General features: G+C 54.0%; 2 protein-coding genes across 5 annotated transcripts in view; one reads left to right on the plus strand and one right to left on the minus strand.

Annotated features, from left to right (window-relative positions):
- ZNRF1 (zinc and ring finger 1) overlaps positions 1–13,602 on the plus strand; it is an 87,768-nt gene extending 74,166 nt beyond the window's left edge. Inside the window, exons 2-5 of one of the 4 annotated variants that reach the window (XM_070770325.1) lie at positions 2,777–2,872; positions 9,896–10,001; positions 11,349–11,440; positions 12,301–13,602. In XM_070770325.1, the coding sequence (XP_070626426.1) occupies positions 2,777–2,872; positions 9,896–10,001; positions 11,349–11,406 (260 nt within the window). In that variant the 3' untranslated portion in view covers positions 11,407–11,440; positions 12,301–13,602. The remainder of the gene's footprint in view (positions 1–2,776; positions 2,873–9,895; positions 10,002–11,348; positions 11,441–12,300) is intronic. The other 3 variants (XM_070770326.1, XM_070770327.1, XM_019979449.2) reach the window with 3 other exon arrangements.
- Positions 13,603–17,283: 3,681 nt separating this feature from the next.
- LDHD (lactate dehydrogenase D) lies at positions 17,284–21,234 on the minus strand. Its single transcript, XM_019980089.2, has 11 exons — positions 21,129–21,234; positions 20,541–20,653; positions 20,184–20,325; positions 19,836–19,977; positions 19,570–19,729; positions 18,922–19,121; positions 18,711–18,839; positions 18,503–18,630; positions 17,926–18,016; positions 17,736–17,847; positions 17,284–17,648 (listed from the first exon to the last, which is right to left on the minus strand). Exons 1-11 carry the CDS (start codon positions 21,198–21,200, stop codon positions 17,483–17,485), a joined length of 1,455 nt encoding a protein of 484 aa, XP_019835648.2. The 5' UTR covers positions 21,201–21,234; the 3' UTR covers positions 17,284–17,482.
- Positions 21,235–27,486: the final 6,252 nt, after the last annotated feature.

Consider the following 27,486-nt stretch of genomic DNA (forward strand, 5'->3'; position numbering starts at 1 on the left):
TGTAACAACTATGACTGTTCTAAGTAATCAGAGATGTGAGTAATGTACAAGGTGAAGGGTTTTTCTTTAGTGAGAAGTCACTTTACCACCTCCCAGTGGCCACATCAGGACGTGGTATCTGAGGACCTGTCAAGTCCATCCTGGGCTCCCCTCAGCCCTGCGACCTCAGCCTGCAGGCAGGGTCCTAAACTTGGCCAGTTTAAAGTGAAAGCATCTTGTAGTCACTTAAAGTGTTGTAAAACCTTGGTCTTTTGAGTGAGAAGGAAGGGTGAACAACTGCTCTCTCAGTGGCTGGTCATTCTGTGGAATGTTATTGAGTATGAGTATTGGTGAATTTGCAGGACACAGGCCTGAGGCAGATTCAGGGAGACAGAAGGACGAGGTTAGAAGAGCATTCTCACTGTGCCAGACTCACCTGTGCTGGGACGTGGGGTGGACCCTCCCTGCTCATGTTTCTTTTCTGTGTTCTGGTTTTGTCTTTGATGGATTCACAACCACCCAGAGATCAGAAAATACAGCCCATTCTCAAAGCTCAGCCAGAGTCCTTGAGATGACAGCACTTCAGGACTTTTTAGCCAACGCACATAGACGCTGAGTATCTCTGAGGGAAGGGGCTGGGGGAGTGGGGTCGGTGCCGCAGAGTCTGAGGTCCGCTTTGCCCAGAGCAGGCCGGACTGTGGGTGTTCTGTCTGGTTCTGGAGCTCAGAGCCCTGTCCCTGAAGAGAGGAGGGTTTGTGCCCTGCCCGGGAGCCGGCCCGCTTCTTGTCTCAGCACCGCCAGCTGTCCAGGTCAGGGGCTGCCCCGCAGAGTGAGCGAGCCCCCTTAGGAAGGACACTGAGGAAGCTGTGAGTTCCTCTTTGCCTTGAACCCTCTCCTCATGGTAGATACTGCTCCTGCGTCCAGTGAAACTGTGTGTGGACATTTAGGCTGAAAATTAACAGAAGGGTCAAATCTTCACAACAGTATTTAGACGTCCTGTATTTGACCTGGAAACTCCAGACTGGGAAAGTAGGGGTTATGGTCGCATAAGGGAGACACTGTGGTGTTTAAAATTTGATGTGGACAAATAAATAGATGACTTCTAAGTCTTTTTAGTAGAATGAAAGTGAAGTAATCTATTTGAAAACAGTAGGGTTTTTTTTTTTTTTGCTCCACTGTGCAGCCTGTGGGATCTTAGTTCCCTGACCAGGGATCAAACCTGGGAAAGCAGAGTCCTAACCACTGGACCACCAGGGAATTTCCCATTTGTTTTGTTTTTAAATATTTGTTCATTTGGCTGCACCAAGTCTTCATTGAGGCATGTGGGATCTTTATTTTCAGCATGCAAGATCTAGTTCCCTGACCCAGAGATGGAATCCAGGCCCCCTGCATTGGGAGCACAAGAAGAGTCTTAGCCACCGGAGCACCAGGGAGGGAGTTCCCCCTTTGAAAAGTAATTTTAATAAAAGTAAAATGGGGAAAATTGGAAAGATTTGTATTTATCTGTAAAAATCTGTACTCATCTGTAGAAATCGGTCAGAAGATAATTTATAAAAAAGCAATCAATGCATAATGGAGTTCAGCTCAAAAGGTTCTCCGCCAAAATATCCAGCGCTGATACAGTTTGATGAAACTCCCCAGGTGTGTAATGAGTAAACTTCCTGGAGAATAAAACAGCCTGCGGTTGTGAAACAGCTGTCACTCCTGGAGGCATGTGGCCAAGGCACGTGCGGCATTCGGGAGTGCTCTGCAGGGCCACCCCGCTGCACGCACACTCTCCAAGCACACTCTCCAAGGACAGCTGCGGGGGCCGCGGGAGGGAAGGTGCTCCGGCTGAGGGGCGGAGGTGCCCACACCTGTAGGGGTTCCTTCCCCAGGCAATCTAGCTAAGTGGTTTGAGGGCCGGAGGCGGAAGGATGTTAGCTTTTTGTTATTCAAAGACAGACTGTTCTGTCACCTTGATTCGCTCAATGACTCCCTGTCCCCACTGCCCACTAGACCCCCTTGGGAAAGGATCTGAATGCAAAGAAAACTCAAGTCGGGTGCCAGAGACGGCTGGTAGGCTTCGGCAAGGGGCATGACAAGGGTGTTCAGTTTAGTTCAGTCGCTCAGTCGTGTCCAACTCTTTGCAACCCCATGAGCCGCAGCACGCCAGGCCTCCCTGTCCATCACCAACTCCCGGAGCCCCCCCAAACCCATGTCCATTGAGTTGGTGATGCCATCCAACCATCTCATCCTCTGTCGTCCCCTTCTCCTCCCGCCTTCAATCTTTCCCAGCATCAGGGTCTTTTCAAATGAGTCAGCTCTTCGCATGAGGTAGCCAAAGTATTAGATTTTCAGCTTCAGCATCAGTCCTTCCAACGAACACCTAGGACTGATCTCCTGATGGACTGGTTGGATCTCCTTGCAGTCCAAGCGACTCTCAAGAGTCTTCTCCAACACCACAGTTCAAAAGCATTAATTCTTCAGCGCTCAGCTTTCTTTATGGTCTGACTCTCACATCCATACATGACCACTGGAAAAACCATAGCCTTGACTAGACAGACCTTTGTCGGCAAAGTAATGTCTCTGCTAAGGGTGAGCCTCCATGAAAAAAATGGGAGTTGGAGGCTATAACAAAGAAACAAAATGCTGGTTGCCTTAATGCAGAAGTCAGTTGTGGGATGTATCTAGACTGTCATTCTCTGTGTTGATTCTGAGCCCACATGGCCAGAGTCACACAAGAGTTTCTACCTTTATTATGGATATGCTTGATTTGGGGAAACAAAACATTTCATTCTGTTCTCTCTTCTTTCAGGTTTCAAGTGCCCCATTTGCTCCAAGTCCGTGGCTTCTGATGAGATGGAAATGCACTTTATAATGTGTCTGAGCAAACCTCGTCTCTCCTACAACGGTGAGGGCTTGGCTGGGGCGGGAGGCAGGGGTGGCCTCTGGGCAGCTTCTGCACCCTGCCTCCGAGCGGGAAGGGCAAGGGGAGTGGGGCAGGGCGGGAGTCCCTCAGGAGGCTAGTGCGCCCCGTCCTTCCTGCTACCCGCTTAGCTCCTCTCGCATCTGGTCGGGAGACAGGCCTTGGTCACACACAGCTGACAGCTGAGGGTCTGCGGGAGCGCCAGCTCTCTGCGGGGAAGGGGAGTCCCGGCCGAGCTTTGCACGACCGGCTTAAGCCTGACTGTCCAGGGCAGAACAGATGTGATGTGTGGACACCTTTGCGGACTAAGAACTGACCCGCCACCTCGGGGCTGAGCATGAGTACATCAGGGGACTCCATGAAACCCCAGTCCCCCGCCATGACACCCCGTGGACAAAGTGAAAGTGAACACCTGCCTAGCGTGCTGTGCAAAGACGTGCATGCGTGCTCGGTCGCTTCAGTCGTGTCCCACTCTTTGGGACCCCATGGACTGTAGCCCACCAGGCTCTGTCCACGGGCTGCCGTTTCCTCGGGATCAAGCCCCAGTACCTTGCCTTGGCACGGGTGTGCCGTGTTGCCCTCGGTGTCCTCCTGGCCTCACTCAGCCACACTCAGACTGAGTCCCCTCAGAGGGAGCAGAGGTTAGCCAGCCAGCCGGAGGCCTGGCCGTGACTGTTCTTGGTCTGTTCCCATTGTCTGCCTCCTCTAGTTGAAAAGCCTTCCCTGGTGGCTCAGACAGACAGTAAAGTAGCCACCTGCGATGTGGCAGACATGGGTTCGATCCCTGGGTTGGGAACATCCCCTGGAGAAAGGGGAACAGTATTCTTTCCTGGAAAATTCTATGGACAGAGGAATCTGGTGGGCTACCACCCATGGGGTTGCAAAGAGTTAGACACGATGGAGTGACTTTCACTTGGGAGCTTCCCTGTTGGCTCAGATGGTAAAGAATCTGCCTGCAATGTGGGAGACCCGGGTTCGATCCCTGCTTTGGGAAGAGGAGGAGGAAATGGCAACCCACTCCAGAATTCTTGCCTGGAGAATCCCATGGACAGCAGAGCCCGGTGGGCTACAGTCCATGGAGTCGCAAAGAGTCAGACACGGTTGAGCGACTGACGTACACACAGTCCAAAAGCCATCTCTTTGGGGGCAGGGGAGGGGAGGGTGTGCATGAGAGAATGGGTGTGTGAATGTGAACAGGAGGACCTCTTCTGTAAAAGCCAGTCCTTAATCACCCAAGGCAAAGAGCAGCATGTTGCTTCTGGTCCCATCAGTGGAATTTGTCTTAAGGCGAAGAAGGTGCCTCGCCCCTCTGCGGCACAGTTAACACAAGCGGTCTTTGTCTAAGGACACCTAAACCTTCCAGGTATGAGGAAGGCATTTGCCACTGGGGTCTGTATATGGAGTGCAAGTCTCCAGGGCTGCTCTGGGGCCTGTTCTGAGATACGGCACAGGCCTTTTGGGGCCTTAAACCAAAATCCCAGTTCGGACCTCTAGGCCGTATTTTACTAATGACTTCTTATCATCTTACTCTGTCTTTTCTACCAAAAAAGGAAAAAAAGAAGAGATTTAAGGCATTTGGGAGGTGTAAAACTCTCAATCTTTCTGGGAAGGGGATGATCTGAGACTTTCTTAGTGGGTATGTGCTGTTTCTTATGAAGATTTACTGAAATTCCTGGTCACTCCTGGGAGATTCCCCATCTACACACACACACACACACACACCCTTTCTGTAGATGCTAGCACCAATTGGGGAAATTTTTAGGAAACTGATAGCAGTTATATAAGGTGACATTAACCACCAAAGAGTTGGGGGAAAAGAAACCTCCTAAATGAGGCTGATAGAAAGTAGTATTTTTCTTATTATGAGGGTTGGCCTGAGCCGTGGGTTGGAAGGCCTCCAGTAGCCGCCTGCCAGATTTTTTTTTTTTTTAAAGGTCAGTTTAGGAAGGGCAAGACTAGTTTAACTGGTTCACCCAGTGCTCAGGAGAAGCGTGAAGACCAGGAGCTGGTGCTCCTGCACGGGCACTGGGCCCATGAGTCGGGGTGACGTGATGCGGTGGGGGTGCACCCCAGAGCACAGGCTCTCCTGTCCTCTCTTCTCCTCTGCGGGCAGCTCTGAACCCAGAATGGATGCCTTAAGGGTCAGAATGGAGTCGGGGGACTCATTTCCTTGGATACATGTGGCCAGCTTGACAGGGTCTTGTCATTTCTCTCCCTTTTCAGTGTCTCTCTGTGGTTCTGAGACTGGGGCAACTTGCATCCTCAAGAACACGCACTCAGGTTTTGACCTTCATGTTGGTCAGCTAGTAGAGTGAATCTGGAGGTGAGGGGCCTGGTTCTACCGTGAACAGAAGGGTCACAGTCCTGGGACCGAGGAGGCCCGGATTCCGCAACCAACAGGGCTCCTTGGCTCTGGGAGAGCCTGGCATGTGGCAGGCTCTTTTGCCAGCAATATTCAGCGAGCTTGTTGGCTGTCAGAGCAGCTTTAAAAGCTCCTGTCTGCTTAGCTTTCTTCTGGGGCACAGACCTATGCCCTGCTTCTTAGGTCCTGCCTGCCCACCTCTCCTCTCTGCCAAAGGTCATCGCCTCCAGCTAAATGCTGAATGTCACACAAGGTTTCTTTAAAGGAAAGGGACTCTGGTTCCCCTCAAAGTAGGTGTGCCTCCTGCTCGTTTACCCCCCACCAGCAGACTTATGCCCATGGTGCTTGTTTGGCCTGTGTCTCTGCTCTCAGGGACCCCGTGGTTGTGATGGAAGTGCCTTTTCTTGGGCCTTGGGGAGCCAGGTCCTGGCTGGGGAGTTTGCCCAAGCCAGTCGGGGCACTGCCGGGAGCTATTACTGATGCTAGGAGTGGCTGAGTCTGATGCCCTGGGATCTGTCTAGGGGTGTCTGTGCAGGTGCCCTTCCTGCAGAGGAAGGGCAGGAGCGGGCTCTTGGCTTGCTGTGCATGAGGCGTGGGTGAGAAGGAGCCCTGGGGAGAGGGGACTGAGGGGCCCCTGGGCAGCCTCTATAACAGGAAACCCCTCGGGCCTGAGGACCCCCCTCTGCTTGTCATGATGGAAGCCCAGCCCACCTGGGCAGCACTGGCAGTCCGGGGGCTGGGGTGGGACACCGCTGCTGGTAGGGGAGCGCTCCACTCAGAGTCTCCCCTTCGCCTGGAGATTCCCCAGGAAGGGAGCTGGCATGGCCTGGTGTGGGTGGCACTGCACCTTCCCGGTCCCCGGTAGGCTGCAGTGCCAGGCTCTTGGGTACCTGGCGTGGAGGTGAGGCCATGTGGAGCCTGTCTGGGGCGTGTGTGGGGCTTCTCCTTCTGGCTCCCACTGTCCTGCTCGCCAGGGCTGTGACTGCCATAGGCCTGGGGACGTGGGTTCAGCCCCCAGTGCCCACACCCACCTCCGTGCCCCTCCAGAGTCCCACTGGGCGACGTCAGGCCTGTGCTCCCCACAGCCAGGCTCCTCCCCCTACCCAAAGGGAGGGCCGCAGCCGTCTGTGAGGTGGGTGCTGGTTTCCAGCTCCAGAGGAGAGACTGTCGCCTGGTCTCTGAAGGACGGGAGCAGGTTGGCCAAGTGGAAGGAGCAGCGCTGGGGTCCTGGCCGCTACCCTCAGCCTGAGCTGCAGCCCTGACCGTGCAGCGTCTTCGGGGTTCAGCGGGCTGTGTGGACTCTGGTGGCCTGCAGCTGGCCCCAGAGAAGGAGGGCTCCCTCTTCTCTTCCTCCTCAGCCGCTCCTCTTTGATGAACGGCAGCTGTCAGGGACAGGCAGAAGTGCACCGCCACCTCCCACCCTCTCCCCGGCAGCAGGACGCACTGCCCGCCACCCTGGGCTGTTTCTCTGGTCTGCCTTGGAGCTGAGCGTTGGCCCTGTCAGCACCACCCCTCAGGCCAGTCTCACTTCCATGCTTCCTCCCAGGCCAGAGACCCTGGCTTTGCATGCAGTGTCAGGAAGCTGGGGCTTGTGGGGCTTGAGGAGAAAGAACAGCTTGGTTCTGTGTTCTCATTGACCAGGATCAGTCAAGCCCCCGAGCTCTGGGGACCTCAGGGTGCCCAGCCCAGAGGCATTGGAGTCCATCTGCATAGTAATCTCAGCGTGGTTCGGGGTCCTCTCCTTTGGGCGGCAAGGTCCCCTGGCAGCTGACGGCGGTCTCCCAGCATGAGAGAGCAGAAGTCCTGTAGGATCTGGGTGGTGGCCAGACTTCAGCTTCAGCCATGTTCCTGCCCCTGCTGGGCACCCAGGGACACCTGGGGGCTCCTGATTCCTAGCGCCCCAGGGATTGGGACAGGAAGTTTTACTCAACCCACTCAGACCTGTTGCCGGATTTGGGCTCCTCCTGCCTTCCGCAGTGGGGAGATGCCGCTTCCTGGGCTCTGTGCTGCGTGTGGGCACTGCCTGCTTCCCTGAGCTCCCAGGGTCCCCAGCCCGCTCTGACTTCAGCAAGGTATCTGGTTCTCTGGCCGCATTGTCTCTGTTTGCCAATCAGGAATAAAACCAGGTGTCCTGCCTGGCTTGTAAGATCCTGAGGCTTATTGAACACACACACATAAAATCTCAGTGTGTATCACTGGCCGTGTCCACAATCAATTAAAATCTTTCAGGAGTGAGGAATTCTCCTGCTTCAGGCTCTGCTGTTTTCACATCCAGAAGCCACCCTCTGGATATTTCTCCTGTGGTTTTGAGAACATCAGGGTAGCCTTTTGCTGACTTTGCCTCTTTTCACCTGCCTTTCAAATACTAGAGTTCACCTGGTTCAGTCATCTGCCCTTTCTTCGTTTGTCTAATCTCTGTATCCCCCACCTCCCGCTCTGGCCCACATCTCTCCTCTAAACCCCAGATCTGGACTTGCATGGATTCTGGGAGGTTTCTGTGGCTGTGTCCCCGGGGAGATTCCTGCTCAGCACCTCCCACCCATCGCTGAGCTCACTGTTCCTTCCCAAGCCGTCCTCCTCCTCCTGGGCTCCCTCCCGTCATGACGAGCGCCCGCCCACCGCCCCCCCCCTCCCCAGTTTGCCCAGCTGCCCCAGTTCGTGTCAGCCTCCCACCCCCAGTGCTGGCGCTGGCCTTGAGTTCCCCTCTCCTGCTGTGCTGCGTCAGCCTCCGGAGCGGGCTGCCCACCGAGGGCTCTTCCAGTCACTCTTAGTGGTTTCAGAAGACCAGATGTGATCAGAGCGTGACTCCAGGGCCCCTCAGTGAACCAGAGAAAGCCCAGGCCCCGCAGCAGAATGCAGGTCCCACGCCTGTCCTCAGGAAGTTGGTCTCTCCTCCCTGCATGGCCCCATGACTCTGCAGCAGTGTCCTTCCCCCCAGGTGCGCAGATGCTGTCCCCTTGCCTGGAACACCCCTCCCTGAGCCGTCCCCACCCCGCCCAGACGCCTCCCACACTTCTCACATCTGGATCTGTGTGCGTCCTAAGAGTTCCAGGAATCCCTGTGCTGTTCATTTCCGTCTTATTCAGCCTCCTCTGCTGGGCTGTGAGTTTCTTGAGTCCTGAGACCATGGCTTATTCACTTGAGTCACCAGTGCCCAGAATGTCACAGGGACGTCCTAGAGGGTGTTGGCTTGGCCCCCGGCTCTGCTCCTACTGTTGTGTTTACGGCTTCACCCGGGGCATCTTCCTTCCATTCATTCTTTTCTGGTGGGAGCATAAGGTGTCTTTTTTTTTTTTTTTTCCAGTTCAGTTCAGTTCCGTCGTTCAGTCGTGTCTGACTCTTTGCGACCCCATGAATCACAGCATGCCAGGCCTCCCTGTCCATCACCACCTCCCAGAGTTCACTCAGACTCACGTCCATTGAGTCGGTGATGCCATCCAGCCATCTCATCCTCTGTCGTCCCCTTCTCCTCCTGCCCCCAATCCCTCCCAGCATCAGAGTCTTTTCCAATGAGTCAACTCTTCGCATGAGGTGGCGAAAGATTTTCCCTTATTTAATTGAGTTAAAATGTGTTTAACACACAAGTAACAGTGTTGTAGCATTTAGGACATTCACAACCTTATGCAACCACCGTCTCTGTCTAGTTGCAAACATTTCATCACCCCAGAAGGACCTCGTTGTATGATTCCACTTAAATGAAGGATCTAAAGGAATCAACAGTCAACTCCATAGAACTGGAGAGCAAAGGGTGGATGGCAGAGGAGAGCGAAACAGGCAACTGCTATTCAACAGGTAGAAAATTTCAGTTACCTAAGATGAATAAGTCTCCAGGTCCGCTCTGCAACATGATGCCTATAAGCAGTAGTGTACTGTACTCTTACATTTTTATCAGGAGGGTACATCTCATGTTACCACAAGAAGAAGGAAAATCCTTTACTCATGAAGCACTCACTCTCCAGTGCCCCTTGACCTAACTTTTTGTCTCTAAATTTTCCTCTTCTGGACATTTCACATGAAGGGAATCGTCCGGCCGGTGGCCTTTTGCGTCTGGCTTCTTTCACTCACACCATGTCGTCGAGGTGCGTCCATGTCGCAACCCCCATCAGCCCTTCACCTTTCCTGGCTCAGTGATACTCCACTGCGTGGGTCCAACACACGCATGGTTCACTGATGGTTCACTTCTCCATCAGCTAGTGGACGTTTCCCACCCGCTGTTGTGAATAATCCTGTGTGCACTTATATTGGCTAGAGTGCCTGTTTTTCCCTCATTCTTGCCTAGTCCAACTCTCTTCATCACCGTTTTTTTTCCCCGAGCCAGAAATCAGTGTCCTGGCCTGTGTGTGTGTTTAGAGGGAACGTCTGTCCAGGGAGCCAGTTTGTCTCGTGCTGCCTAGCTCCCTGTGTCTCCCTCTCCCGTCCATTTTCATCCTCTGTCTCCTGGGCTGCGTATTTGGTGATTAATCCCATTTTGTCCTCAGATAGTTGGCGTGTGGTTTACATGTCTGGTGTCTGCAGTGAGGACCTTCACGTCAAGGTCCACCTGGGGCTTTCACCCACTCAGGCGGCCCACGCCGTCCCAACCGGCTCTCAGACCCCTGCCAGCTGGTGACTGACCCCCGTCCTCTCCCGCTGTCCCCTCTCTGCAGATGACGTGCTGACTAAAGACGCGGGTGAGTGTGTGATCTGCCTGGAGGAGCTGCTTCAGGGGGACACGATAGCCAGGCTGCCCTGCCTGTGCATTTATCACAAAAGGTATGAGGGACCTGGCAGGCCCAGCTCTTCCACACTCAGACCCCAGAGGGCTCCTTCCCTGTGGTGGGAGGATAAGAGCCAGCCGTCACAAAGACCCTGAACAGGGTCGAGGCAGAGGCCAGCAGGCGGGGACGTCTGGACGTGCAGGGCGCAGAGCCGGGGAAGCCTGTGGATCCCTGGCCCCCTGGAAGGTTGGGTATCTGTGTGTCTCCTTGAGCCCCCCCTGCTCCGCAGTGTGCAGAGACTGGTCTGTGCCGCGGGGTCTGCGCGGAGGGAGGTGCTGGCTGCCCCGCCCCGCTCCTCGGCCCCAGGCCCCACCCCATCGGGGCCCTCGAGGCTCCTCCCAGGCCCCGCCCCTCGCCCCCAGAGGCCCCGCGGGCGGTAATATTCACTACCTGTGGGGCTGGCGCCTCCATAATTAACAGGGCCGAGATTCGAGATTCGTCCTCAGGCTCCAGCTCGAGCCTGGGTCTTGTTTCCAACTGGAAAGAAGATGCCTCACTCAGGACGGGAGGCTGCCCCGTGCCACCCGTGGCCACCACTACTCTCGGCCCTTGGGGTCCCAGAGCCGCTTCTTGACGCAGGCTTTCCTGAAGCCTGACTGGGGCCGCCGGCCACAGGCCGCGCTCGGATGCGGTTGCTGCTGGGAGGGCGCGAGTGAGGGCCGGGGAGCCGGGCCCGGCGCCAGGCCGGCAGCGTCCCGGCAGGCACTGAGCAGAACTGAGGACAGGTCTCTCGCTCTGGGGGAGACTTACGCAAATAGCCAGTCTGGTTCCTGTTTCGAAAAGACAGGCTCGGACACCCCTTTCTATGACCCCAGGACTTCACTGCCGGCCTTTGCCTGGCGCTCCTGAGTTCCCCCCCTGGCCACCTTCTCCTGGGAAGGGCTGGCTGCTGGCTGCCCGCCACAGCCGGGCAGAGCAGTGGGGTCTCCTGAGAAGTCACCGCCAGGGAGGGAGCCTCAGGAGACAGCCCGCTTAGGGCGCTGCCCAGCCTTCCTCGCCCTTCAAGCCTTGGAGACGGTCGCCTGGCCGCCCCTCGCAGCACCCCCGCACTCGCCGACTCTCTGGTAGTTGTGCCGTCTTCCCGGACTCCACGCCCCCGAGGCCTCATCCCTCTCTAGACCGCTCTCCCCACTTCCTATGGGCCTAGGCCCACGCCACCCCACCTTATGGCACGGGGCCTCCGGCTGAGCCAGCACCCACCTGAGTGCCCTGCTCCTTCCCGCCAGTAGACAGTGGGTGTCGGGTCCTCGCGGGTGAGACGTAGGAATCCTGCTCGGAGACCCGGCCCTGAGGAGCAGCTGCTCAGCCAGTGACGCGCCCCCCTTGCCGTCTCCCCCCTCAGTTGCATAGACTCGTGGTTTGAAGTGAACAGATCTTGTCCAGAACACCCTGCGGACTGACCCTGCTGGGCTCGCTTGCTGACTCCTCTCAATGGTGAGCCAGTGACTGGGGGCCTGGAGTGGGGAGGGCGTTGCTGAGCTGCCCTCACAAACCCCCGCCTCCCCACTGAAAGGGGTCGGGGAAAGAGGGTCTAAGCAGCAGTGCTTCTGTGGGGTGGGAGTGGTTCCTGGGAAGCCTGAGAGTCCACTCTTGCATGGTCGTCCAGAAGAATCTGGACGGGTGGAGGTGGAGTTGGGGAAAGACCAGTGTGATCCAGACGTTGAGAGTAAATCTCCCTGAGAAGGTTCAGCAGGAGCCTCAGAAAGTGCTGGGTGGGGGGAGCCTGTGCCTTGTACTCCCTGGGCTGTGGAGCAGGTCCTCACCCCGGTGGGGGGGTCCTGCTTCTTTGGGAATGGGGACATCTCGCTTGCACCCCCATGTGGACATCACGGTCATTGAACAGGACCGCGCACTGTCCCTGCAGCACTTGTCAGCAGTCAGCTGACCAGGTTCTTGCCTCCTCTGGCCACCTCCCTCACCCCACTCCAGATGAGTCGGGGGCCTCCAGGCCAGACTTGGGGCCCCGCCACCACAGCCCAGGTCCCTGGCTGCGCTGCAGACCAGCCCAGCCAGCTTCCTCCCCAGAAAGGGGAGTGCCCGTCAGCTGGTGGGCATTTCCCACCCTGTAACCATTGTATAGCCCGTGTCTCCCTTGGGCACCTTGCTTTACTGCTGAATGTCCTCTCCTGTCCTCATCCTACCTGTCCCTTCCGCCAAACAGACAACATCCCCAGAGGAACCAAAACTCACCTCATCTCACACCCAGGGGTTCAGGGGCCTCTTTCCGTTCTTTCTCGTTCTCTCTTCGTCTCCCTCTTTCTCTTGTTTTTTTGTTTTCTTTTGTTCTTTGTTAGGTTTGTTTCATTTATCCCAAGTAAACCCCCAGAACAGCTGACGATGTCAAACTATTCAGGGACACTTGCTCTTTTTACCTTCACCTCAAAAACTGAGGACGTGGGGTGAAGAAAACGCGAGGGGAAGAAAGAGGCAGAGGGCATGGAGCCTGGCACCGGCTGCAAGTCCAGATTCCCAGCATGACTTCTGGTTCGGGGGGCGCCCCAGCCCGGCCTCCGCAGGACGCACACGGCCGGCCTCGGGCCCACCAAGTGCGACTGACACCTTCCGGTCCCCACAGGGACAGCCAGGGCCCCGTTCCTGAGAGGAGGCTTCGGACACTGGGGCAGAGCTGAGCTGGGGACAGCAGTGGGAACAGGGCGCCCTCCTGCACTGACTTCCAGAGAATGGCCCCCCTTTCTCCCTGAGGACACCAGATTGGATGAGAGCCAGTTTGAGAGAAGAAAGAATCACCCGCTATCCTTCCCCTCATCCTCATCCCAGGAGGGAAAGGGCATTTTCTTTTTCACCTTTGAAAGGCATTGTGGGTCTGTCTCTAAAGTGTTTACAAAAAAAAAAAATTATAAAAAAAGCAAAAAGTCTAGTGTCGACTGGTGTTTTCCCTCGTGATGTTTACAGATCGCTGTCTGCTGCCCGGCCAGAACCCACTCAGTGACAAACGAACAGAGCCGGGTTCTTGCCACTCAAGTCCCAGGGGCGCGGAGAGAGCTTACAGCCCTCCTGTGCCCGGCATCCAGCAGCCTCTCCATCAACCACTCTGCCTTGGTTTTTTTGTTTGTTTGATTTCCCCCCCCATTTTTCTGGCTTGATTTTGCACTTGTCTCCCCTGGGGACCCCGATACCTTGACTTTGTTGCCAAAAACAAGCCCATCAGGACCTTCTCCCCCTTCTTCCCATTTCTCCTTCCCACTTCCCTCCTGGTTCTGGTCAGTTCAGAGGATTTAACAATCACAAGTGTCCTGCAAAAATGCCTGAACGTTTTTCCTAGACCCCTGTGTATTTTCTTTTCTTTTTTCCAAAAACCTTAGACAAACAAAAGACTAAAAGGATGTGTACAGCTGCCCCTGTTTTCAGGTATTCTGTTTGAGAACATTTTAGCTGTTGATGTTCACGCGTGACATCAGTTCCGGCAAGATAGGTTTCTGTATTTATATATTAAAATCCAAAACAAAAAAAAAAAAAACCTTATAAAATGTTTAAAAAAATGTTCAAAGCTGGGGGAAAAGGCTTTCTTCATTAGTCAAGGTGTTTTGATATGGTATTAAAATAATGTCTAATAAAAGATGCACTGTGTGACTTCATTTTAATCAAGTATCATTACACAACCAAGAAGTGAGCGTTGAAGGTCTCCGTCCCTGCTCTCTCACCCACCCGCTTTAGCCTTCCTTCAGGCTAGTGTCGGGGCTACGAGTGTGTGACACAGTTCTCAGCGGGGATTCATGGGTGAGGGAACAGGGCAGGGCAGGCTGGAGTCCCGCAGGTTTACAAACCCGCTCAAGCCCCATGGAATCTATCTGGCGTTACCTGTGGCGTGGTCGTGACAGAACTTTTCTGGAAAAATCTGCTGGGCAAGGATCTTGCAGCCCGTGGAGGCTGTAGGGACTCGCGTTCTTCCAGGCATTACCCCACCACCACCATCCTTGGCTCCTCATTCTGCACCCTGCCCTTCCTGTTGCTCCGGCCGAGTCTCCATGCTGACTCACGGGCATGCTTCATTGAGGCCCAGAAAGGCCCTGCTTTGGAGCTGAGCCAGCTCAGAGCCCTCAGAGCCCTTGAATTAGAACCAGCCACTCTGGGCTCACCAGAGTTGGCACACCTTGGGCAGGGTGGGAAACGTAGGGCAGCAGGTACCAGTGCCCACCTGGCCTGTGTCTCTGCACCAGACCGGCTCCCAGAGAGGCACTGCAGGGCCTGCAAGGGCAACTCAGGAGGGGGACACGTGCTCTGCCGGCCTCCAGCCCCCCGCGGGTGGGCTCTGACCCCACCAAGGCCCTGCAGTCATGTTCTGTCAGACGCTTGCTGAAGCACCTGCTCTGTGCATTGCAGGCTGGTGGGCAGCTGTGAGCCAAGGCCCCAGCATGTCCAGCGTTCCAGAGAAAAACTCGAGAGGAGTTTGGCTCCAAGCTGGTGGGGTGGTGACCCCGGAACCTGCAGTTGCTATGGTGGCAGGAACCTGGGCTCTAAACTGTCTGTATGAGGCTTCTCTGCCTGGCAGAACCATGTTGGGGAAAGGACTCCCATCTAAACCTCAGATGCCCCACATGTGAAGTGGGAACAAAGTCACAGCTCAGAGGCCACCGTGAGGGTCAGAGAGTCTGCCCGGAAGCCTTGGCACATGCATAGCAGGCTGTCTCATGGCTTTGTCGCCACAGAGAGCACTGTTCTATTCACAGCGCCTCCTGCTTCTGCCTGGCAACTGTGTCTCCCTGTTCTATATTTAATTCCTCCAGCAAAGGTGGCCGTGAACGTCTCCTTGCCTGACCCCTAGGCCTGCAGGCAGAGGGGACCCATGTGCCCACCTCGGTGGCTTAGACCTGGCAGCCTTGGCGGCACCCTGGGTGAGCCGGGTGAGAGGAGGGCTGGAGCCCACACCCCGGGTGCTATTCCAGGCTCCTGTGCTGGTGTTTATCCCACCCCCAGGGACTTCACTCCCACCTGGCTCACTACAGCCCTCTGCTAGTGTCCGTGGCCTCTGACTTCAGCCCGATTGCCAGCTCCTGGGCGGGGGTGGGATGGGGTTGTCCTGGCTTCCCAGATGGAACTGGTGTCTGTCATCCTCCAGCCAAACGGTTCTCCCGAGCTCTGCCTTTCTGAGGGCGGGGGGGATTGGCAGGAACTGGGAGGTGGGTTCCACCCACTCCCTCTGCTAGCTCAGGACACGTGGCTGTTTAATCGCTATGTCTGACTCTTTGCGACCCCATGAACTGTACCCTACCAGGCTTCTCTGTCCATGAGATTTTCCAGGCAGGAATACTGGAGTGGGTTGCTATTGGAGGATTGCCAAGTGGACTGCACACTTGGAGAGGGTGGCTTCCTGCGCAAAGGGCGCCTCACTAAAACTAGTCATCTAGTAGTCCCAGGCGGGGCTAGAGGTAAAGAACCCGCCTACTGATGTAGGAGACATAATAAGAGACTCAGGTTCAATCCCTGAGTCAGGAAAGTCCCCTGGAGGAGGGCATGGCAACCCACTCCAGTATTGCCTGGAGAATCCCATAGAGAAGCCTGGCAGGTTATAGTCCATGGAGTCGCAAAGAGTCAGACGTGACTGAAGCAAGTTAGCACGCACAGTAGCCATTTAATTATGTCAAGGTTTTTAGGTCCTTATTCCTAGGAAACATGCTGAATTGTATAGGTGAATGATGTGAAAAAATTTGTAACTCAATTCCAAATGATTTCCCAACAATACACACACGAAGCAAGCCAGGTAAGAATATTCACTGTTCAATCTTCAGTGAACGGTGTATTTGTTCTTTCAACTCTCCTGCATGTTTGGAGCTTCTCCTTATAAAGAATTGTGGGGAAATGGCCATTCGCTGAGCACCTACTAGTTGCCAGGCGCTGGGGGGTGGGGTGGCACACCAGGGAGGAGCCTTGGCCCTGCAGAATGCCACCCTGGAGGACTGCTGGTGGCAGGCAGCCTGCGTGGAGGGGAGGCACCAGTGAGTTCATGTGGCTGATGGTTAGTGTTCCTGTTTCCTTTATTGGGTGGGGGTGGGGGTGGGGACATGAAACTTGCCCCACACTACCCCTGTTACATCCAAGGGACAGAAATGTCACAGTAGAGCGAACTCAGGGCTCAGCCTGGTGTTAGCAGAGGAGTCTGAACAAAGCTTGTCTCAGAGGGGCTGCCTCTGCTGGGGGCTTGAACAGTTGATGGGTGATGGGGTGGAGTCAGGAAAGGAGCTCAGCGGGGTCTTAGGAGGATGGGAATGAAATGAGTTGGGGGGTGACGCTGGCTCCCTGCACCCCTTGCTCAGCCTCTTTCCTGAGGGCCAAGGCCACCAGGGAGGGAGGTGGGCCTCCACCAGAGGCTCCTGGGACCTGCAGGTGGGTGGGGGCTTGGAGATCTGTTTCCTGGGCTCCAGGCATCTGCTGGACCCTGGGAAACGGGGGGCCCAGAGCTGAGAGCTGTAAGTCCCTGCAAGGGGAGCAGACACCCCAGGCGATACTGGTGTCTGAGCTTTGTGGTGTCAGGCGCCCTCGCGTGGGCTTAGGGGGAACGACTGCCAGGATGAGGAGCTCTGGCTAGAAATTGTGACCAAGCCTGGGGCAGGCCTCGGGGTGACAGAGCCTGACAGAGCCTGACGTGAGAGTCAAGAAAGCTGGTAGAGAAACATACCACACCATGGACAGTTGTGGGACCGGGAAAATCACTTCCATTTCCAGTGATTGGTAGCAGCCACTTGAAGGACATGATCAGAATGTTCTAGAGCCCAGTTTGGGGGCTCAGTGGGGGGAGTCTATGGTAAGTGAGGATGGCCATGGTTTAGTCCTCAGGTCCTGGGGTTCTCACGGGCAGAGCAACTGGGACAGGGACCTGGGTCCCCTGAAGTGACCTTCCTCCTGCACCCTGAGCACCATCCCCTCCTCAGGCTGCAACAGATCAAAGAGCAGGGGCTGGGTGAGGGATGAGGGCATCACGGGCCGAAGGACAGAGAATCTGGAGGAGGTGGGGTGGGCAGGCACAGGAGGCCATTCACAGGTGCAGCTTGCTCATCTCCAGACAGTTGCAAGTGGGGCTCAGGTTTATTTGGGGGTAGGGGAGGGCGCAGGATTGAGAACGTGGAGCAGAACTTCCCCTCCCCACCAGCAAAGGGCGTTCCCCTCACCAGGCAGATGGGGCTGGGCTATAGGTGCTGCATCCCCAGCTTTTGTTCTGTCCTGGGCTGTGGAGGCCGAGAAGGGGAGTGGACCTAGTCTTTGGGGTGACCCATGGTGCCTCTCCCCTGCCCCAGGCCCAGATGTGTCAGAGCAGAGAGGAAGCCGCTTCACTGGGAATGACCCCCAGCAATTTTATTGAAGCAAAGGCTCCTGAGGACAGCAAGAGAGCTGGGGAGAAGCCGGAGGCCTGTCCAAGCTTCTCTCTCCTCCACCTGGCTTCAGGTTCATTTAAAAAGACACAGGCTCCAGAACGGGAGGTGCCACTCTGGGGGGGCTTGTGGGCTAGGTGCCCAGAGCCCCTCACAGCACCTTGCCTGGGTTCATGAGGCCTTGGGGGTCCAGCGTGGCCTTGATCTGCCGCATGGTCTCCATGCCCACCGCGCCCACTTCCTCGGGCAGCAGCTGCCGCTTGCCCAGCCCGATGCCATGTTCCCCGGTGCACGTGCCGTGGAGTGCTAGTGCACGCCTGGGAGGCAACCGGAAGGGACCCTCAGTGGGAGCCCCCCTAGCCCCTGCCACCACCTTCCTGTCCTGTCTCCCGCTTCGCCCTTACCTGCCCAGCTGCTCTGCAAAGGCCTGGACCCTGAGGAGCTCCTCGGGGTCCTCAGGGTCTACCAGCAGGATGCAGTGGAAATTCCCGTCGCCCACATGCCCGACAATGGTTCCTGGGGGCCCAGAGGACAGAGCTGTGGCCCTGGCCCCGTCCCACCCTGGCCCACGCGCCCGCAGGGGGCTGGCGGAACCTGTGAGTCTCCAGGCCTCCAGGTCCTCTTTGGTCTGCACCAGGATCTCCGGCAGCCGGGAGATGGGCACACACACGTCGGTAGAATAGCCCTGGGTTGGGGCAGCTCCGTGAGCAATAACCCCCTCACCCAGCATGCCCGGGAGGTAAGGGGTCAAGGCTACAGATGGGCTCAGGGAGCTCGGCCTCTCACATGCATGTGTCCGCTCCGTCTCTAAGCCTCAGTTTCCCCTGGGGAACAAGAGAACTGGCCCACATAGGCTTCCAGGGCTCTCAGCCTGCTCCCCACCCCCGACCAGGTCCCCCATTACTGGCTACCTGGGGCCCTGTCTCCCCTTCCCATAGGCTACCATCTCCCCCTTCACCACCTCTTCCTCCAGGAAGGCTGCCTTCTGTGTTGAAAACTCCTAAGGGCACCATGCTGCCACTGCTCAGTCCCTGCACCCAGGGCCTGGCTCAAGGAAGGGCCTCCCTCCCAAGGATGTGGCAGTCTTGCCCGCCAGGGCCTTGGCTGGCCACCCTGGACGATAGGGTACCAGGCCGAGGAAAGGCTCCTACCTGCATCCCAGCCCGCTCACCTTGCAGCCCGGCCGCAGGGCCAGGCTTGCATACCAGGCGTTGTGCCGGGCTGCCCAGAGGCGGCTGCGCTCCTCTGCCTCCTTGGCCCAGGAGAAGTGGGAGCCTCCGTTATGACGGATGATCTCCTCTGTAGGAGGCGGGGGGGAGTTACACCAAGCTCTACTCTGGGGGCAGCCTGTGCCCCCTGCCCACAGCACCCCAGCACACCTGTGCGCTGCACCTGCTCTGCCAGCGCCTGCTCGGAGCCATGGAACTCGAGGAAGAGCGTGGGTGCCACGCAGCAGTTCAGCTTGCTGTGCCTGTTGCAGGCATCCATCATGACCTCATCTAGGAACTCTGGGGCCAAGGAGAGGCCAGGTGAAGTGAAGCTTGGCCTTTAAAAGGGGCCTCCCCCGGGGAGCCCACCTGGACTGCTTACCAATGCGGGCCACAGGTACTGCAGCCTGAAGGATGTGTACGGTGCTGTCCACCGCCGCCTGGACAGTGGGGAAGGCACAGGTGGCGGCCACAGTGGCCTCAGGAACAGGGTGCAGGCGCAGAGTGGCGGCTGTGATGAGGCCCAGCGTTCCCTCGGAGCCCACAAAGAGCCCGGTGAGGTTGTAGCCGGCTGCGCTCTTCCTGGGCCCGGCGACACAAGGCAGGTGAGCGTCCAGGCCACATGCCGCCAGATCTCTGGCTAGAGGCCAGCAGGGAGCAGAGCCCGAGGTCTGGGCTGACCGCCCTCGGTGTAGACTACCCCCCAGGCAGCCGCTCCCCTAGGCTCCTGCTAAATCGCTTCAGTCCTGTCCAGCTTTCTGCGACTCCGTGGACAAGGCTCCTCTGTCCCTGGGATCCTCCAGGCCAGAACCCTGGAAGGGGCTGCCGTGCCCTCCTCTGGGGATCTTCCCCGCCCAGGGATGGAACCTAAGGCTCCCGGGGCTCCTGCCTCGCAGGCGGATTCTCTGAGCTTGAGCCGCCGGGGAAGCCCTGCAGTTCCCCGGCACAACCCCCACCACTGGACTACCAGCTTGGGCCCGCAGGACAGTCTCAGGTCTCCCGGGGGCCGCGGCCGAGAGAGGGCGCTCACCGGAAGCGCCGGCCGGGGCCTGCGGTGTGCAGCCGCTGCCCGCTGGGCAGCACCACCTCCAGGTTCAGCACGTTGTCGCGCATGGTGCCGTAGCGCACAGAGTTGGTGCCCGAGGCTCCAGTGGCCGCCATGCCACAGAGAGAGGCGTCTGCACCTGGGTCTGGAGGGCAGAGGGCAGCTTGGTGCCCGCAGAGGGGTCCCACCGAGCCTCAGAAACACCCCGCCCCCAGAGAGCCCGCCAGGCCCGGGGAAATGCCCCAGCCTACCCACAGGAAACCAGAGGCCGCGGTCCCGCAGGTGAGTGTTGAGAGCTTTGCGGGTGACGCCGGGTTCTACCACGACAGAGAAGTCTTCGGGATTCAGCTCCAAGATTCGGTCCATACGGGTCAGGTTGATACAGACGCCACCCTGGCGGGAGGCATGCAAAGAATGGCTGCCCTAGGTCTTCCTCCAGGAGGACCTCAGCTCGTGGCCAACCTCCCAGCAGGCGGACCAGAGCTCCAGGATGGCTGGTAAGGGGCGCCGAGCGTGAGCGTGGTGGAGGAGGCCGCCGCCCATGTGACAAGTGTGACGGGAGAGCCTGGCCCGAGGAGGAGGCTATCCGCAGCTCATACCTGGACCGCGCAGACTCCACCCTCCAGCCCGGTGCCTGTGCCGAAGGGGATGATGGGCACGCCTTGGCCATAGCACAGGGCTGCCAGCCGGCTGACCTGCTCCACATTCTGGGGCCACACCACAGCGTCCGGAGGTTGGCACCTGCAACCAGACCCTCAGCAGTGTAGGGGTGTGTGGTACCTTCAGGTCCTGCTCATGTTTGTAGGTATTGCAGGGCCTGAGGCTGCGCAGTGGGTAGAGAACACCCTTCTGGGGGCACAGAGGAGAGGTGGAGAATGCCAGAGCGCCCAAAAGGGTGCCGAAGACATCCCAGGACCCTCACTCCCCAGGGGTTCTGATGTGGAGGGGGTACCCACCTGTGCATGGACTCATCGTGCCCGTGCTGCTCTCGGACCACAGCCGCGGTAGACACGTGGGGGCTCCCCACAACTGCCTTCAGAGCCTCCACAAAGCCCGCGCTGAGTCTGCCCTGCAGGGGAGAAACGCACGTTGGCAGGGTCACTCAAAGATATCTGGGGCCACCTGTCTGGTGGGAGGGGAGGGGTGGGGCTTCCACTGCCTGTGAACAGAGGCACCCACAGCCCTGCCCCACGTTGGCAGGGGCCTCCTAGGGCTCTTGGAGCCCTTCTTGGGTATTTCTTCCCGTTTTACTGACAGGGAAAAGAGGCCATCGAATCCATGACAGGACCTGGCCTAGAACCAGCTTCCTGCCTCCCATGCATTCTTTCAAAATGTGTGTGTGTTCCGGAGCCCCAAAGGGGCACTCTGGAGTTGAAACCCCCCAGCCCCCCTCATGGTAGACACAGGGGCTTCAGCCGCCCTCACTAAACACCCACATCTGACATGGGGTGAGCCCAGCGATCCTCCCCAGGAGATCTCCTGATGCTGGGGCAGCATGGAGCCAGGCCCCCCACCCTCTAAGGGGCTCCTCCCCTCCTACCCACCTGCGTCCCCCTGGAGCAGTAGCCCCTCCAGGAGAACAGTCCCCAGCTTGCAGGCCGGAGCAGGATGGCCATAGCTGTGCAGTTGCCAGTTACCACCCTGGGCTATTGGTTGTGCTGGGGGCGGGGCTGCTTAAGGTGGTGCAGCCTTAAGGTGGCCCTGCCAGACCCTGCTTAGTACTTCTTGAAGGAGAGGTGAGGTTTACTGAACCAAAGGGAGACGGAACAGCAGCCACTACCTAATTTAAGATTATGCAATGACTTCTTGTGGTCCGAGTACCCAGGGCTCCAACCAGGCTCAGGGGCTTGGCAAATACCCTTGAGCTTTCTCATCCCACAAGACCCAGCTCCAGTGTCACGGAGTAAGCCTTGATGGGGATCTGAGACGGAAAGCGCAGGGAGGCTCTTGGGGGATGGGGTGGGCTATTGCAGTAAGGCAAGCCAGGAAGACATCCTGGAAGAGGAGTGCTAAGGATGAACAGCAATTTACCAGGTAAGTGAAGGAAAAAACAGTTGCATCCCTTTGTCTCCACTCTCCTACTGGGCATATCCCAGGATCTTGGGGAGTGACGTGGCTGCTGCTCTTGAAGGTATTCCAAGCTTGGTTTTCCTTCTACAGAAAGTGAAAAAAAACGTGCTGTAACATTACTGAGATAAAGCTATTCTTGTCTTTGTTTTCCTTCCCAGTCAAACCAGGAATACAAACTCCTACTTGGGTCTTTCTCCCCAACCACATTTGAAATGAATCCATGTGTCCACTTTCAATGTGTTGCTTAACTGGCTTATCTGAAAAGTTGTCTCTTTGTAACTTCCCTGGTGATCCAGTGGTTAAGACTCAACGTTTCCAGTGCAGAGGATGCAGGTTCAACCCCTGGTTAGGGAACTAAGATCCCACATGTCACACTGCCAAAAATTTTAAAAAGAAAAATCAAAAAAAGTCTCTTTTACAGTTGGTTAGTTCAAATCAAGATCTAGGGAAAGCCCTCACAGAGCAACTGGTTATTGTGTCTCATAAGCCTCTCTTAATCTACAACAGTTTCCCTCTCCCCCAATTTTCCCGTGCCATTTACTTGTTAAAGAAACTAGGGCGTTTGTTCTGTAGAATTTTCCACGTTTGGTTTTTGGATGATTGCATTCTTGTGGGGTCGCTTAATATATTTCTTTAGCCTCTGTACTCTGATAACTTATATGGTGGATACCTGACATTACACGTTTTTCATAGCCTATAAAACTTTACAACACCAAGAGTGAACTGTAGTGGAGGCAGATTTCTAAAAGATCATTTAGGAGGTTGGCAGATCCCAGGCAAGAATGAAGACTGTGACAAGAGAATCTATCTTTCTAAATGTATAAAGCGACCTCTCTGCAGAGGGTGGAGGAAACAGGTGCTGATTTACATGAATGGAGTTTTCAGTTAGACTAAAGGCAAAAGGAATTGCCCATAAGCACTGTCCACAAGTCGGTCAAGTTGTTTCCCACAGGGAGACAAGTTAATACTTCTGAATTGGCTTTACGTGTAACTGGATTGATTGACTAAATTAATAAGTAGGGAAAACAGATAAGTCTCCTGTGCAGAAGAATTGTAAATAAATTATGTGGAACTTTCCCCCTAAAGGGCGGAAGCTTAACTTCGCACTTCCTAATTGTGGGCTGCTCCTAGGGACTTCCTTCCGCAGTGACAGTATGGAAAGGGGGAAAGGAGAAGGGTCACGTTATAGTGGAGAGGCCTGGCAAGTGCTACTCCAGTCCGATGATCAAAATCAACACCAGCAGTCAAATCCTGTTGACGGTGCCTGTCCTGTGTTGAATAGAATCCTCTCAAAATTCACGTCCTTCCCAGGACCTCAGAGCGGACTATATTTGAAAAGTGGGTTGTCGCAGATATAATCACTTAAGATGGTGTCCTACTGAGTAGGGTTGGCCTTTAGTGCGGTGTGACTGGTGTCCTTATAAGAAGGGGAGAAGAGACACTGAGACGAGAGGAGAATGTCACGTGACCATGGAGGCAGCAGAGAAGGGGCTGCATCTGGCATCTCGGAAGCTGGGAAGAAGCAACGAAGGATTCCTTACTGTCGGTTTCAGATGCTACATGGTCTTGCCAACAATTTGATTTCAGAATCAAGAACTCTGAAAGGACAAGTCTGTGTTGTTTTCAGTCACTCACTTTGTGATACTTTTTTTATTTTATAACAGCCTGAGGAAGCTAATATACTGCCCTTGATAGGATAGGATAAAAATGGTTCTTTTTACCTCTAATGCCTTCCTCCCCAAAACCCATAACCCCAGGCTAACCATGACAGAAACATCAGACACTCACCAATAGGGGAATATCAGAATGCCTGACAGTACTCAAAGCTGTCAAAGTAATCAAAAACAAGGAAAGTCTGAAAAAGCCACAACCAAGGGAGGCCATCTTAGTTCATTCGATTTCGTTGCTAAAGTCCATTGCTCAGTAACCCATTAACAGCAGCATTTATTGGCTTACATAATATTTAATTCTCACAGTTTTGGAAGCTGGGGTGTCATGGTCAAGGCATGGGCAGATTTAGTGTCTGATAAGAACCACTTCCTGGATCAGACAGCTGTCTTCTTGATGAGTCCTTGCATAGTGAAAGGGGCGAGGGAGCTTTCTAGACTAAGCACACTTATGATGGATTCACCCTCCTGACGTAATCATCCCCGCAAAGACCCTACCTTTAAGTACCATTGCATTGGGGGTTAGTTTTCAACCTATAAATTTTGTGGAGACACAAACATTCAGTCTTTAGCAAAGCCTAAGGAGACGTGAAGGCTAAATGTAGCCTCCTGGATGGAATCTGGTAACAGAAAAAGTAGTCAGTAAAATTAAGGAAGTCTGAAAAACTATGGCTTTTAGTTAATAATATACTATTATTGATTCATTGGGCTTCCCAGGTGGTCCTTGGTAAAAAACCTGCCTGCCATTGCAGGAGACATAAGACATTTGGGTTTGAACCCTGAATCAGGAAGATCCCCTGGAGGAGGGCATGGCAACCCACTCCGTATTCTTGGAGAATCCCATGGACAGAGGAGCCTGGAGGGCTGTAGCCCATTAGGGTCGCAAAGAGTCAAACATGACTGAAGCAACTTAGCACTCACATGCATTGGTTCATTAATTACAGCAAATGAACCATACTAATTAATGTAAGATGTTAATAATAGAGGAAAACTGTGCACTCTTGTTGGGGGGGAGATATGGAGCTCTGCTATGTGCTCAATATTTGGTAAATATAAAACTTTTCTGAAAAAATTGTCAATAAAAACACAAATAGAAAAGGGGATTCATGAGGGGGGGATTGGACCCTAGTAATTAAACATACCATAAAACACAATGATAACAAGTGTGATATTGTTGCATGAATAGACAGAAAGACCAGTGGAACAGAAATAGAAAGTTCAGAAGTATAACCAATTACAAATATTTTATGTTTGACAAAGGTGGCACCTAAAGTCAGTGTAGCAAAGATGAACTTATTAACACATGGTATCAGGGAGAAAAATAAAGTTGAATCCATATCCAATCTAAATACCAAAGAGATAAAATATTTAAATGTAAATAAGTGACATCATGAAAGTATTAGAAGAAAATGGTGTTATTTATTTACTTATTTTTGGCCGGGCTGGGTCTTCGTTGCTGCTCCAGGGTTTTCTCTAGTTGCGGAGAGTGGGAGCTACTATCCGGGTGCGGTGTTCGGGCTTCTCGCTGCAGGGGCTTCTGTTGCGGAGCGAGGGTGCTAGGGTGCGAAGGCGCAGTGGTTGCGGTGCGTGGGCTTAGTTGCTCCCCAGCACGTGGGATCTTCCTGGGCCAGGGATCTAACCGGTGTCCCTGCATGGCAAGGGGGATTCCTACTACTGGGCCACCAGGGAAGCCCGAAGTGGCATCTTTTAAATGTGTTAATCCCGTAGGTTACTAATTACAGGTTTAAAATTTCTGTTATGCAAAATGAATGAATTCTAGAAATCTACTGTACCACACTGTGCTCATGCAAAACACTACTGCACAGTATACTTAAAAAATCTGCTAAGGAGATACATCTCATCTTGAGTGTCCTACATTAAAAAAAAAAATTAATTTATTTGGCTGCACTGGGGCTTAGTTGCGGCACCCACCTTTGTTGCGGCACAAAGTTTCTTTTCTAGCGGCAGCATGTGAACTCTTAGCTGTGGCATGTGGGATCTAGTTCCTCAACCACGTCCCCTGCATTGGGAGCTCCAAGTCTTAGCCACTGGACCACCAGGGGAGTCCCAAGTGTTCTTACACTTAAAACAATATTTTAATTAAAAAATGTTAAAGATCTAGCCAACAAGGAAAATGATGCAAGAACCATTTTTTTAATTAATTTATTTTTTATTGAAGGATAATTGCTTTACAGAATTTTGCTGTTTTCTGTCAAACCTCAACATGAATCAGCCATAGGTATACTTATATCCCCTAAGAAACACTTTTTAAACTAAAGAAGAAGCATTGCTGACACTTCATTGTCACATTTAGAACCAGAAATGTTTGCATGACAGCAGTGTGTTGAGAAAGTATGTCTTAACAGTTATCTGATTTGTGTCAGTACACTTTAATTTCAAAAAGTACTTTTGTTGCTCTGTTTACTACCCCCACTGAATCAGTTAGCTGTTGCTATAGTATAAGAAACACCTAAAACTCCATGGCATAAAACAATAAACATGTATTCCTTTTTTTGATCCCAGGGTATCAACGTGACATGGGAAGGGGCTGGAGACTAAGGTCAGCCATGTAGGCAGTCAGATATGCCCATATGATCAACCAACCTCCAGTAAAGACCCTGGATACCAAGGTTCAGCTGAGCTTAGGGTTAGCTGTACCCCGCGTATGATGTCACACACCATTGCTAGGAGGATCAAGTGCTGTGTGCATGACACCGCTGAGAGAGGACAGCTGGAATCTTGTGCCTCGTGTCTTCTGGACCTTGGCCTTTGTGCCGTTTCCGTTTCTGATTTTAATCTGTATCCTTTCACTGCAGTAAAATGTAGCCATGAGTATAACAGCTTGCTGAGTTCTGAGTCCTTCTAAGGAAAAATTGAACCTGAACATGGCCTGGGGGAGCCCCTAAAACAGTCATGTTATCATTTTGAAGCCATAAACAGCTTATCTTTGTCAGAATTAAAACTTGTTGGCTTCTCCAGGCTTTTTCCATTTGTGAACAGGTATTTGGACCACTGGAGTCCTGATCTGTTCTGTTAATATTTATGGATCTGCTCTTAAAATAGAGGAAGCTTTGATTCAGTTGCTTATTTTGTAATAATACTTTGTCCAATGGGGGAAGGAGAGGGTGGGATGAAGTAACACTGAAATATATACATTACCATGTGTGAAACAGAGAGCTAATGGGAAGTTGCTGTGCAGTGCAGGGAGCTTAGCCTGGTGCTCAGTGACAACCTAGAGGGGTGGAATGGGGTGGGAGGTGGGAAGGAGATACAAGAAGGAGGGGACGTGTATACCTGTGGCTGAACGGTGCTGATGTATGGCAGAAACCAACACAACACTGTAAAGCAATTATCCTCCAATTAAAAATAAATATATTATAAAAAAAAGACTAAGGCAAATAGAAGAAATAAAACAAGTTCAGAATATTTGCTTTTTAAAAGAATAATAGTGTCCAATAATATTCAAGCCTATGTCTTTCTGACTTATATGCAGTTATCTCTAAATTCTCTATAAAAACCAATGTACCCAAAATTAAACCTGATTCAGAATGACTATGATTTTTTTCCCCTAAGGTGGGATAAATAGGATATTCTTTTTTAAAATTTGTTTGATTATTTACTTACTTTGGCTGATTCCTGTCTTGGTTGCAGCACTTGGGATCGTCGTTCCATCATCTGGGACCTCCTAGATGTAGTACACACATCCTAGATGTGAGGCGCAGGCTTAGTTGCTCTGCGGCGTGTGGGATATTAGATTCTGAGTTCTCTGAGCAGGGATCCAACCCTGGTCCTCTGCATTGCAAGGCAGATTCTTTACCACTGGGCCACCAGGGAAATCTTTTTTTCTTCTATTTTTAGTGTAGTCTTTAGGTGTCTCTTCACAAAGTGGAGATAGAGCGAGGAAATAGCTGGAGTTCTTTGCAATCCCAAGAACTGGCCAGCCCGAGAGAAGGGCCAGAGGAGCAGCTACCTACCCTGGTATGTTGCGGAGGCACTGCTGGCCCATTGAGGTGGGCAGCCCTGAAAAGTCAGGTGATGCTGGAAGCTGCCCACTCCAGCAGGATGCACGATGCACAGGTAGCTCTTGGTGCACTCAGGTGGACAGACGTGCACGATACCGGCCGTAGCTGGGTTTCAAGTGTCCTTACTTCCTGCTCCGGTCATT

This window comes from Bos indicus, chromosome 18 (assembly GCF_029378745.1).
Source record: "Bos indicus isolate NIAB-ARS_2022 breed Sahiwal x Tharparkar chromosome 18, NIAB-ARS_B.indTharparkar_mat_pri_1.0, whole genome shotgun sequence".
Taxonomy (NCBI): domain Eukaryota; kingdom Metazoa; phylum Chordata; class Mammalia; order Artiodactyla; family Bovidae; genus Bos; species Bos indicus.